We start from the raw sequence: 14,236 nt of genomic DNA on the forward strand, positions 1-14,236 counted from the left end.
AGTGAATGGCTTTGCATCAAAAAGCAAGGTGAAACAAACGACCTATTTGTAAAATGGGCCTGTGACTTCAATAGAAAGTTCTCAACAAAAGAAATACAATGGCTAAGAAATATCTCAAAAAATTTTTTTTGTTACCCCCTAACAAACAGAAAAATTCAAATAAGAATAACATTGGAATGTTCCCGTAAGAATGGCAAAAATAAACAGGACAAGACGCAGCAAATGATGGAGGGGCTGTGGGGAAAGAGAACTTTCATTTGCTTGCTGTTGGATTACAAACTAGTGTAGCCATAATGGAAATCACCGTGGAAAATTCCCCAAGAAACTAAAAATAAATCTACCATATTACCTATCCAACTCACTCCCTGGCATGTGCCCAAAGGACTCAATATCCTACTATAGAGCAGGTATGTGCTCAGCCAAGCTGATTGCTCCTCTATCCACAGCAGCTAGGAAACGGAAACACCCTGTATGTCCTACAGCCAACAGACCAATAATAAAAATGTGGTACATCTCCACTGAGGAACCCTACTCAGGTGCAAAGAAAATGAGATTATGACCTCTTCAGGTAAACGGAGAGAACTAGGAGAGGTCATGAGTGAGGGAACCCAGACCCCAAAAGACAAATGCTCTGGGTTCTCTTTTACTGGAGGTTCATGGCTCCAGATCTTCAATAAATACACAACCTGTAGTAACTACAGAAACCAGGAAATTAAACCGGGACCACTGCCAGGATGGGGGTGTTGGTATCAATAGAGGGAAGAATAGGGTAGAAACCATCTGATCAAGGAAATGGGAAGGTGAGATTGCAGAGAGGAGGAGAGAGGCAAACTGAGAAAAAGTATAAGGATAAGGGGCTATCGGGAATCACATGATCTGCTAGGGAAATGCTAGGGATCTGTAGGGAAGGGGGAGGGAAGTAAATACAGAGGAAGGAGGTGGCTGGTTAAAATAACAAGGATACCTGGAAAAGACACAGGAATCATGCTATTAACTGTTCATTAAATAAAGAAGAAAAGAAAGAGAAACACTACTCTCTCTCTCTCTAATATATATATATATATATATATATATATATATATATATATATATGTATATATACACACACACACTTCTTTAATTGGATAAGACCCATTCAACAAAAGGCAGACAGGCCTCGTACTGGAACCCTAGCTAACCGCTCATGGCTCAGGAAGTCACAGTTATTAAAGGGAACTCGAGAGCCACTAATTTACTAAACCAGCACATTCCCTAACAACAATCTATGCTCTGTCATTATACCCTGTCTTAGTTAGGGTTTCTATTGCCGTGAAGAGACACCATGACCATGGCATGGCAACTCTTATAAAGACAAACATTTAATTGGGATCTCTTACATTTTCAGAGGTTTAGTTCATTATCATAATGGCAGAAAGTGTGGCCACATGCAGGTAGACATGGTGCTGGAGAAGGAGATGAGAGTTCTACATCTGATTTAAAACCTCTCCCAGTTTTTTAAAGAGAGAGAGAGAGAAAGAGACAGACAGACTATGAATCTGAAGGAGAGCAGGGAATGAATCCATAATTATGCTACTTGCCTAGTAAACAGAATTCTGCAGATTTAAGCTAAAATTAAATTAAAATTAAAATTCTCCCCAGGGATGGGGAGAATGCCCTAGATTCTTTGGGTGAGCCCAATGTAATCACAGGGTTCCTTCAGCAGGAAGGAGGGATGGCCAGAATCAGAGACTACAGATGATCTACTCAGGCTCCGAAGATGGAGGATAGGCCTGGATCCAAGGAACCCAGGTGGGTCATTGGAGCAAGGAACCAGGTTCTATCCTAGAGCCCAGATGTTCTCTCACGTTAGGACTTCTGCGTGCTGGAACTGTGAGAGAATCAATCTCTACTCTTTCAGTCTAATTTCAAGTTAGCATTTTAAGTTATATGGCATTTAAACAAAAGTGAATAAAATAATAACCAAGTCTCCTTGGGAAGGCACAGGGTAGCAGGACAGACAAGGGTTAGGCTTATTTAAGAGTCAGATTTCTTCTCTCATAGCAGAGGTGAAGGAGGAAGTGTGAAGAAAGGCTGCTAAGTAGACACTACAGTGTGAAAATGAAGTCATTTCTCAGCAAGAATTGTTATGATCTCAACCACCAAACCCAGACACAATTGTGGATGGCAACAGGAGCTTGCTGACAAGAGCCTGATATAACTGTCTCCTGAGAGGCTCTGCCAGTGCCTGACAAATACAGAAGTGGATGCTCACAGCCATCCATTGGACAGAGGACAGTGTCTCCAATGAAAGATCTAGAGAGAGGACCGAAGGAGCTGTAGGGGTTTGCAGCCCCATAGGAGAAACAACAGTATGAACTAACCAGTACCCCTAGAGCTCCCTGAGACTAAACCAGTCAAAGAAAATATATGGCGAGATTCATGTCTCTAGCTGCATATGTAGCACAGGATGGTCTTGGGAGGAGAGGCCCTAGGTCCTGAGCTCCAGGATAGGGGAATGCCAGGGCCAGGAAGTTGGAGTCAGTGGGTTGGTGAGCAGGAGGAGGGGGAAGGTTGTAGGGGGTTTTCTGAGGGGAAACCAGGAAAGGGGATAACAATGTAAATGAAGAAAATATCTAATAAAAAATTTAAAAAAAAGAATTATAAAATGCTGAGATTTGATAATTCTTAGAAAAAGAAAATAGTGATACATAAAGTTTTTCCAGTAACTCCTTCCCAAATGCCTATGTCTAGAGTTTGCTGATTTTTCCATAAATTATATATAATACATTTTATCGACTATTTTTGTAAATGTGAGGGAGAAAAATAAGAAGTTATGCAAATAAAATGAAATAAACAAAATAGATTTTAAATATACATAAAAGAGTTGTTATGATCTCCGTGAACTATGCGGCCAGGTCAGCAGCAGGCAGGGCTTGGACGGAGATTATCAGATTATTCATCTCAATGCATCTTTCACATTGTTCCGTGACTCACTAAGTTTGTAGTAAGAAATAGTACAGAAGCCACAGATGAACTGCTGTGCTTAAACAACTGTAACAAGGTTTGTGCAACCTGTCTTCATTTGCTAGAGCCAGCAGAGAATGTGCTCTGAGATCCTAGGATTCAGCCTCGGGAGCCTGCGTAGCACAGCAATTCACCTGAGCAAGAGGCACATTTGGGAATGTGGATGGAGGGGCGGCAGCTATTTTTTACCTCCTCCTCCCAGAGATATTGCTGTGACATACCCAGAAGCAGAGCGATGAGAGAAGCTGCTAAATGTCTCTCAAGAAGAGAATGGTTAAAGAAATTGTTCTACATGCACATAAAGATCGAACTGGAGCTACAATACTGATAAAGTCCAAAGATAAAGTGGAATAGCTACATCGATGACTTTTCTTCAAGTCCCAATGTATACCTGCTTTGGTGGCTTGAATGAAAATGGCCTCATAGGACCATAGGGTATGGCATGATTAGGAAGAGTGGCCTTGTTGGAAAAATTGGTCACTGGGGGTAGGCTTTGAGGTCACAGATGCTCAAGCCATGCCCAGTATGGTAATCTTTCCTGCTGCCTACTACATGACACCATGCTTCCTGCCATGACGAATCAGGACTGAACCTCTGAACTGCAAGACAGCCCCCAATTAAATGTTTTCCTTTGTAAGAGTTACTGTAGTTACAGTGTCTCTTCACAGCAAGAAAAACCTAACTAAAACTCATAGGTATGCATTATATATATATATATATATATATATATATATATATATATATATATATATGAGTTTATGGACCTGGGACTGCTAAAAGAAGGCCTGCAAGAGGGGGTATCAAGTTGTTAATATCCTCTTGAAGAAGAGGCTAGAGAGAGGGCTCGTCGGTCAAGGGCACATATAGTGCTCTTTCAGAGGACTCACGCTTGACTCCCAGAACCAAAATTAGGCAGCTCACAACTGTCTGTAATCCAGTTCAGGGACTCCAATACCTCTGTTCTTTACACACAGGAACATACCCACATAGTCATATGTGCCTACATATAATTTAAACTGAAGACAAATCTTTAAAAACTAGCCTCTGAGGAGCCTGTGAGAGTCTCAGTGTGTGTGTGTGTGTGTGTGTGTGTGTGTGTGTGTGTGTGTGTATTTTTTCTGTTGCTATGATAAAATACCATGACCAAATATGACTTAAGGAAGAAAGACTTTATTTGGGTTTATAATGATGGGGCGCATGGCAGTCGGCAGCCAGAACCAGAAGCTGAGATATTACACTTCCATCATCAACCATGAAGCAGAGAAGCAAAGCAGAGGTGAGGGAAGGCTGTGTGTTCTCCAAGCCCACCCCACTGGCATGCTTCCTCCCCTAGACCACACACCTGAAGAGTCCACAACATCCTAGAACAGGACCAGCACCAGGGAGCTGTGAAAGTGGGAGCCTATGGGGACACTTCTCATTTAAGCCACCAGATCATGATCCATCTACTCACTTTCTTTTTCCTTTTCCTTTTTCTATTTCTGCTTTGGGTGTTTTGAGACAGTTTCTTGGTATAGCCTTCGCTGTCCTGGAACTTGCTCTATAGATCCACCTCTCCCTGTCTCCCAAGTTCTGGGACTAAAGGCATGCACCACTGCCACCATTTCTACTGATTTTCTTTTAGGAAGTCACCCACAGAATACATAAATTAACATCAATGGGCAGAGGACAGAGTTGAGTACAGTACATGCTAGCCATCTTAAATGTTCTTACATTGCCTTCCTCCCTCCCACCACAGTAAACGCCTTCACCCTTGTTGTTCATGTACTCAATTCCTACATCTTCTCTCTTCTCTCTTCCCAGCATGCATCACATCAGCTAACTGACACTGCCACCGTCACCATAGTCCTGATTATCTCTGGCTATTACAGTGTTATGTTCCCCTGATTAATTCTCCTACTTCTACTAGCAAGGGTCTGATCCTGAATCCCCTGAGTCTCTACCCTTCCAATATCCCCTTCCTGCCCCATGTGATCGGTCACCCACTGCCTCATCTTTCTTGGCTTAGCCTCTTGTTTTCATTTCTGCCATCTCTCACCATGCTTGCTCTCTTTCATGTCCTTCCATAGAATACTGTTGCAACCTTGCTGATCTCAGTTACCTTGCTCTCTGGAACCTTCCCCTTTCGCATTCACATGTACCTTAAAATCTCTAATGTTAATTTCTAAGATCTTAACTCAGTAAGTATGGTGGTGCATGCCTGTAATTCCAGCACCTTGAAGATTAAGGCAGGATCATGAGTTCAAGTACACCCTGGCCCTCAAAGTCAGATAACACCCCACATACACACAAAATCCAAACTGTTTTGCAGCCCCACTTTCTGCACCCTGTCCACAACTCTCCCTACCTCATCTCCCATTTGTCCATGCTAAGTAACGCTCAGTATCGTTCTCGGGGCTGGAGGCATTGGCATCTATGCTCCCCGGAGGCTCACTGTGCTGTCCTTGTGCATAGTTTCTGGGGCTAAGTTAAGAGCTTCCTTTCTTCTGCTCCAACTGTACTCTGGCCCTCTATCTACTTTGCCTCTAGCACACTGAACTCTAAAGGCCTTTTTCAAGACAGAACCCAGTCTTTTTCTGTTTCCTTAGAGCATGTATCAAGAGCTGGCAGCACAGGGTAGACAGTCACAGAAAAGGAGCAAAGGAAACGTGCACAGCTTTGAAAGTATTCAAATTCTAGCATATCTTATTCTTTCAGAATAGGCAGAAACCATTGTGATTTACTTGAAGTAACAACTCTCTTTGGGTTAAAAATGTATTTATTTATTTGCTGGGGCACACACATGTCATAGCATGTTGCATGAGCAGGGGACAACTTGTGAGAGCTGGTTCTTGCTTGACAGCGAATGCCTTCACCAGTGAGAGCCATCTTACTGCTCAGTGCTGAGCTTGTCACCAAACTTCAGATTCTTGTCTTAAGCCACACACACAGACACACACACACACACACACACACACACACACACACACAGCCTCCAGCTGGGCAGGGCAGATAACTTGCCATAAAGATGTGAGTTTGAATCCCCAGAAGCCAAGGAAAGCCAGAGGCAGTAGTGTATCCTACAATCCTAGTGGAAGCAAAGATAGGAGAATCCCCGGAAGCTGGAGGGCAGGTGCAGCAGTGCACAACAACAAAAAGCCTGTCTCAGCAAGGTGGGGGGCAAGAACTAATTCCCAAGACTGTCTTTTGAGGACACACATGCACACACACAGATGTGTACATACACCCAGGTGCACACATACACCCAGATGCACACATCCACACAGATGCACATATCATACAGATGCACATGCTGCACAGTAGTTAGGGAGCTGCACTGATAACCTCTTCATGTTTATTCTGGGAAATTACAGTGACAGCCACTCCTACAAGGCCTATACACTTCTAACAACACAGATGAAATGGCTCTGGAGTTACCTGACAGTGCATCATAGAACTCCTCCTCACTAAGGATGCTGACAGGCGGGGATCCTTCAACGAGGGATCGTTCTAGTTCATGATGCTCAGTGGCTAAAGTCTCCAGTGCTTCTGACAAAATTTTGTTTTTTTCTTGCTCCTGTTCCAATTTAAAATTCCTCACCTAGAAGAATACAGATATACAAGAGTTCAGAGTGGCAGGAAATACAGCCTTTCTCAAGGTGTGAAAATTACTTGCTTTTGATCTAATTCCACTGCAACATCAGAAATGAAAGCAGTTGAGTTACACACATGCACAGATGAATGAGCAAAATTACTAAGCTAATTTTGTTCTTCCCAAAGGACCTTTTCTAACACAGCTTAGCTAATGAAAATAGATTGCTAACTACCAAACAAATTCAGCTCAAATTATGAGGATCCTAGTAAAAGAAAAAGGCATTATCAATTTGGAAATTACATTAAAAGATATTTCTCCCTCAACACTAATCATAATACGTGTGTGTGTGTGTGTGTGTGTGTGTGTGTGTGTGTGAACATTAGAGCCTGGTCAGACCTTTTGGCCTTTGAAACAGACTGTCCTTTGCATATAATTCAAGAGTATATAACCCTACACAGCAGTAAAGCCCTCTAAACCTCACAAGACAGGATGCACTAAGTTTGGTCCTAAGTTTTATCTAATTCTGCATCAAGAACTCCAGAATCACCGCTGACCGGTCGTCTGTTTTACCAGTACCTCACTTGGGAGTCAGAGAGGCTACCATGCGTCCTCAGACATGCCTTCAGTAGTTCCCACCTCTTGTGGGTTTCCATTATAAGCTAAGCAGTATTCAGCACAATGGCCTTTAAACTTGTATTTTCAATTCAGCAGCCGAATCTATTTGTCAGATGCAATTTTAGCTCATTTTAGAGCTAGTTGTGGTGGTGCATGCCTGCAATGCCAGGATTGGGGAGAATGGGCACAAGAAGAGAGACTTTGGAGGGAGTCTAGATTCTATAAAGCTATAAGAATTGGTGTTTCAGAGAGCAGAAGCCTGTTGCTAGTGCTGCATCTCGCCAGAGTCTGCTTTCTCTTTCTCCTGCCTTGAAGCTGACCACAGAGGGTGGCCCAAACCCAGGAGCTACACCATCAGTTTTAAAGACATTGATTAGGCAGCTGCCTCCAAGTTCTCGAAGGTCAAAGCTCAGATGTCTAGATCTGAGAGCTGGGGACTCTTGCACAATGCTCCATGCTTCCATTCCTCGCCTCATCCTAACCTCACCGCTTCCTGGCATTTCTCTAGTGCTCCTCTCTAAGCCCTGGAGGAGGAGGTATCTCCCTGTCTGACTCTGGGGCCCTTTGTGCCCCGAGGTCCTTATGGCTGCATATGAAGCTCTAGTAAGAATTATGAGCACAACTCAATACAGTTTGGCTTCAAGGTCACTTCTCCAGACAAACAGGGTTAAATCTTTATCATCTTGGGAACAGCTCCAGGCCTCAGGGACTTGAATGTTTATCATTAGAGCAATGAGATTATAATTATTAGATGTGTGATAATGAAATAAAATAGCAATGTATATATAAGTAATCCTAAACAGCAACAACACACCAAACTCAAAATCACTTCTTCTTATGTTTATGTTATGATTAGGATATTCTCATAACCAAAATAATTTCTCCAAAGAAGAGAATGCTATGTATCTTTAAATGTAATAACAGAAGAATAACTCCTGTTTAACAAATACTTTCATTTTGATGCTGAATTTATGTAGACTTCGGCCAAGTGGCAAAACTGATCAATGCCCTCAAACATCCAATCCTCTCTAGAAAATCTTGTTCAAACCACAAATGAGCCTTTATTCACCTAAACTACGCATCACTCCCTTTCTGCCACACCTACATCTGACCTCACTGTTTGTAAAGAGTGAATGGGGTGGGAAGCTGTGGTGGGAAAAGTGCTTCCCTCCCATGTAGGAACCTGTTAAACTTGCAGTTGACCTGAGAGTGCTTTTAGAAGTTTCCCTCACTGAACAAGCCTTACCACGAAACTGCAAAAGATGCTCTGCTCTTCAGTAAAGGATGTGCGCGATCATGAAGCTGCAAGAGCAGGAACTGCACCAGGAAGCTTTCTCCCTATAAGGAAGGCCCGTGAGCTAAATGGCTAAAGTAATACTGCTCAGTGGGGCAGAGAGCCTCCAGGCCCCTACAATCCCAGCAATTCCAAGTCACCTAGAAGGGGCCCAGCCCTGAAAGCTCAGTGTAAAACTGCCAATGTGGAGATGGTGGAGTGTGGTTTTATACAACAGTCACCTTCTAAACTATCTTGCTGAATTTTTATTTGCTAGCTAAAACTCCATGCTGTAACAGAAACAGCACCTTCATATAACTCCACCTTCTAAACATTCAAGCGATTGTAACGATCCTATTATTATTAAAGGAACCAGACTTTTCTTCACAGAACTAATGGACCCCAACATATGTTTCAAATTGAATTAGAAAACTTTATGATTTGTGAACAAAAATCAACATGTCAAGTGAACATACAAATTAAAGTTATTAGAAAGCAAAACAGTATTACTATCTACCTAACAAAAACCACATGCACTTCTCTGTCTATAGTCCCTTGAAGAACAGCACAATTTCTTTTTTATTTATTTATTTTTTATTAGATATTTTCTTTATATACATTTCAAATGCTATCCTGAAAGTTCCCTATACCACCCCCCCCCCCAGCCCTGCTCCCCTACCCACTCCCACTTCTTGGCCCTGGCATTCCCCTGTACTAGAGCATATAAAGTTTGCAATATTAAGGGGCCTCTCTTCCCAGTGATGGCTGACTAGGCCATCTTCTGCTACATATGCAGCTAGAGATACGAGCTCTGGGGGTACTGGTTAGTTCATATTGCTGTTCCACCTATAGGATTGCAGACCCCTTCAGCTCCTCGGGTGCTTTCTCTAGCTTCTCCATTGGGGGGCCCTGTGTTCCATCCAATAGATGACTGTGAGTATCCACTTCTGTATTTGCCAGGCACTGGCATAGCCTCATACAAGACAGCTATAACAGGGTCCCTTCAGCAAAATCTTGCTGGCATATGCAATAGTATCTTGAGTTTGGTGGCTGATTATGGGATGGCTCCCTGGGTGGGGTGGTCTCTGGATAGTCCATCCTTTCGTCTTAGCTCCAAACTTTGTCTCTGTAACTCCTTTCATGGGTGTTTTGTTCCCTATTCTAAGGAGGAATGAAGTATCCACCCATTGTTCTTCCCTCTTCTTGATTTTCTTGTGTTTTGCAAATTGTATCTTGGGTGTTCTATGTTTCTGGGTTAATACCCACTTATCAGTGAGTACATATCTAATGTCTTCTTTTGTGATTGGGTTACCTCACTAAGGATGATATCCTCCAGATACATCCAATTGTCCAAGAATTTCATAAATTCATTGTTTTTAATAGGTGAGTAGTACTCCATTGAGTAACTGAACCAGATTTCCTGTATCTATTCCTCTGTTGAGGGACATCTGAGTTCTTTCCAACTTCTAGCTATTATAAATAAGGCTGCTATGAACATAGTGGAGCATGTGTTCTTATTACAAGTTGGAGCATCTTTTGGGTATATGCCCAGGGGAGGTATTGCTGGATCTTCTAGTAGTATTTTGTCCAATTTTCTGAGGAACCACCAGACTGATTTCCAATCCCACCAGCAGTGGAGAAGTGTTCCTCTTTCTCCACATCCTCACCAGCATCTGCTGTCACCTGAATTTCTGATCTTAGCCATTCTGACTGGACAACACAATTTCAAACCTTCTCAAGATTCCATCTCCTCAAACCACTTCCACTTTAGCCATTGCCTGCGAGAAGGTAAACTCCTCAGTAAATGTCTCCCACGTGAACAAATGCCAGCAGGGCAAGCCAGTTGGAAAAACAGCACCTGCTAGCCGGTTTACACACATTTTATCTACTCTTTTTTTTCTTTCTAGAAAGCACCCTGCTATTTGCCTGCGTTCCACAGGGTTAAGAGGGACAGAGACAATAAATCATTTGACAAAGACATCTAATAATTGGAGACTGCTGACTAGTATTCACAGAACGTCAGGTACAACGACCTGACTATAAGATGGGATATTCTAATCACACTCTGGGCTCTTCAGTTACTGCACATTTAGCTACACTACAAAGAATGTAGAAGCAACTGAGACACTTCATGAAGAAGCTATTCTGAAGCACTGCTGTGGTTAGAGGGCCAACAACATTCAAAGTTTTTGAGGATATGAGATTCAGGCTACTCCCTGCTACTATTCCATAGAGGTGGCTGCTAAGAGACAAGGCAGTCACTCACAGTTGATGTGAGACCTCCCACCTACAGGTTTGACATAACTGTCTGGGTGAAGTAGGACTGCAGGGTTGGAAAGCCTCCCCTACTCCTGCACTAGAAATGTAATCCTCAAAGCCATATGTCAATAAAATATGAAAGTGGAGCCTTTAAGACATGATTAGAATGAGATGAGATCTTTTCAGGGTGGAGGGGCTTCATAGCATTAGTGACTACTGTTGAGGTTTGGTCTTTTGCCATATATTGTAATGCTAAATACTGGGCCCCCCCCCTCCCACCCCCAACTCCAGTCTGGCACCCTGGGAGTCTCTCTTGCTCCCAGGAAGGAGAGAATCCACAAGTACAATGTGACCTTGCTCCTTAATTAAAAACCATTGGCTAAGTAAAGACTCCTATAGCCTATAGCTAGGCAGAAGAGACATAAGTGGGGTTTGGGGTTTGAAGAGGAGCACTAGGAGGTGAAGAAGGTGGAGAGAGGAGGAAGCCATCATGGAGTAAGTGATTCATGAACACAGAGCCATGAGGGCTGGCCAATTGGAGTTAAGAGCTGCCCAGATGGAACATGGCAAGTTATAAAATGGGAAATAGATTCTAATAGCACAGAGGATGGACATCTGCATAGCTCCAGTGCTGATTAAGGCTTATTGTAGATGTAAAGGTTGTCTGTCTTTATCTGGGAACTGAATGATCAAGGGTGGGGTTGAAGCCCTGGATTGAGATCAAATATTTTCTATAACAGACTATGTAAGAGAAAAGACACTAGCTAGCAAGGGGCAATGTGATACTACTATGCCATGAACCAGAGGAAGGCTCTCATCAGACACTCCACAGATGACAGCATCATATGCATAAGGCTTCCTCAACTCCAGAACTATGGGCACATAGTTACCATAACCGAAATACAAACTAAGATAAGAAATGGAATGCTCACAAATACAAATTGGTCTAAATCCACAGCCACTCTCTCCCCTGGGGTCTCAGGATACTCTACTTTGATCCCATGTGAGGCATGATGGAAGATGAAAGATGGAGATCCATCCCTATGATGGTACCCAGCACACAGCTGCGTTGTTTTAGGACTTGCTGAGCATCCTTGTACAGTGAGTTCTATGGATGTCACGCTCGTACTTTTTTCTTTGCTTTCTTCCAATACTTTTTTCAAGTGAAATGGATGTATGCTCTTGCTTAAAAGGAGACTGTGGGGAGTTCAAGTAAAATGGGGGGAAAACAAGACTGGGTACTCGCAGTGAAGTGTCGAGGAACACCCAGACTCCGGAAAGATTCTGAAGGAGGGACTAAGCAATCAGCTGACAGATGGTGGTGGATGAGTAAGGAAGAAGCAGATATGGCTTCATAGTTAGGACTAAGCAAGTAAGACAGAGCTGCAATTACCTGGAACAGGGTAGACTGGGAGGCAAGCCAGGTGGAGCTCAGCCTCACACATGGTGAATGTGCGGTGCTATGAGACAGTATAGATAAGCGACTAAACTCGGTGCTTACAGAAGAAGGGGCTATATCTCACAGGTAATATTTTATATTCTAGACTAGATAAGATCACTAAGACAGACAGAAGGGCACAAATGAGATGAAGATGAAGTCCAGACTGTGTTTTGTAGCCATTAACGAGGTAGGAATGAGCAGAGAGGATTACGGAATGCTATATGTGAGAACTAAGACATGAGTATACTTGGTCTTCACTAAGGGACCAGGTAGGTCGCCCTCCCGCAGGAGAAAAAAATGTGTAGGCACAGAGTCAGATAGGTAGGTACACTGAACTTCAAGTTGTCTTCTAATTGCTTCTGTTGTCTTCTTCCATAAGGAGGACACACACACACACACACACACACACACCAGGGAATAGACACAGAGATCAACCAACGCTGTTCCAGCTATGACATAGAGAAGCCGCTCTGTCTTGGTGACATGAAGGAAATATGTAAGAAGTTCAGAATGAGATGGCTCCTGGCACCACTAAAACATCCTTTTCTCATAGTCACCATCACCTTCCTGAGCTACGCTCAAACCCAAACAAAGAGAACTCCAGTTCAAAATAATTGCAATGCCTTTCTGTCCCCAGGCTCCAGCACTGGACAGAAGGCATATCTGACCCAGTTGCTAACTGACAGGCTCAAAGACAGACCTTTGCAGAGCCTATTACACAATCACATCCAAGGGTATACTTAGACATGTACATCAGGGCAGAACTAGGGAAAATCTTTTATCCAAGACCAAAAACCAACAGGAAAGCAGGTATTTTGAAACAGTTAGATAAAGGGATTCATAAAAAGTTAAAAAAAAAAAAAAGCAGTGCTATTTAAGAAAAAGATACCTGGCATATAAATTGTGATAGGAGCGGGGGTGGGGGGTGATAATAAAATTTGGAGGGGAAAAAACAAACAAACCTTCTTTACCTCCAGCTGAGGTTGCTTATTGTGACAAGGCAGCCACTAGACAGAAATCGCTTATGTCATCTGCAGACAGTGTACTGTCCAAAAAGGAGACACAGAGGTAGGATAGTCAATTACTAAGCTCTGCCAAGCTAGTCCTCCATATTCTGACTTCACAAAAGATCTGTCCAATATCATAAGAAATTAGGGGCTGTCCAGCAGTCAGCTGTCTCTATAACTGTTCATGTTTTGGCCGCTATGCTTGGTGCTTTCTATATGCTCAGGCAGTGTTTGACTCATTCTCAGATTTCTGACGGGGTTAAGACTAGTTATGACCTCAGAATCAAACTTAAGTTGTTTAGCATTGAGAGAGAGAGGTTAGAAAGTGGAAGGCATGGTTTTCTGATGATATTAGAGGCTAAGTTCTAAACATGACTCAGGAATAGAATTATAAATATTTAAGTTAGGAGTACTTTATCTAACTGACAAATAGGATGGACTGGATGTTAGTTGCATAGCATACTGTGTAATTTACATGATTGTTATGGTTTTGTTCAATTTATGTCTGAGAGAAGAGTTGGTATTTTTTAAATTTGGACAGAAAAGGTGAGATGTACGGGGTGGTTCTGATGGTTGGACCAGGAATCTGCCTGTGAACACTGAAGGTACTGTTCCCCAATTGGTTCTTGATTGATAAATAAAGATGCTGGTGGCCAACAGCTGGCCAGAAGAGGCAGGACTTCCAGGTTCCCGCAGGTAAGCTAAGAGGCCAGGAGGAGGAAAAAAAGATTTGCTGTGCTTCAGAGGGAGAAGGAGCCAGCAGTCATGTGAGCTCTCCAGTGGAGTGTCCATTGCACTTCCCTGACGTGGCCTGGGGTTGGAGGCAAGAGGTTAGAAATGCAACTAAGCTGAGGGCAAATTTAGGTGCTGATCCAGGAGAAGGTGACTGCGCAACCAAGTATTGAGCTGGGAATGAAGTACCCGGCCATTGAGCTAAAATGCATATTAAAAATAAGCCAGGCTGGACGTGGTGGCGCACGCCTTTAATCCCAGCACTCGGGAGGCAGAGGCAGGTGGATTTCTGAGTTCGAGGCCAGCCTGGTCTACAAAGTGAGTTCCAGGAC

At 43.0% G+C, this 14,236-nt stretch overlaps 1 protein-coding gene across 6 annotated transcripts in view; it reads right to left on the minus strand.

Moving 5' to 3' along the window:
• Osbpl1a (oxysterol binding protein like 1A) overlaps positions 1-14,236 on the minus strand; it is a 186,133-nt gene that overhangs the window by 72,971 nt on the left and 98,926 nt on the right. For 5 of the 6 annotated variants that reach the window (XM_029471901.1, XM_021150443.2, XM_021150445.2 and 2 more), the window contains one exon: positions 6,421-6,583. The exons of the other annotated variant lie outside the window; for it this stretch is intronic. In XM_029471901.1, the coding sequence (XP_029327761.1) occupies positions 6,421-6,583 (163 nt within the window). The remainder of the gene's footprint in view (positions 1-6,420; positions 6,584-14,236) is intronic. 6 annotated transcript variants of the gene reach the window in all.

This window comes from Mus caroli, chromosome 18 (assembly GCF_900094665.2).
Source record: "Mus caroli chromosome 18, CAROLI_EIJ_v1.1, whole genome shotgun sequence".
NCBI lineage: Eukaryota > Metazoa > Chordata > Mammalia > Rodentia > Muridae > Mus > Mus caroli.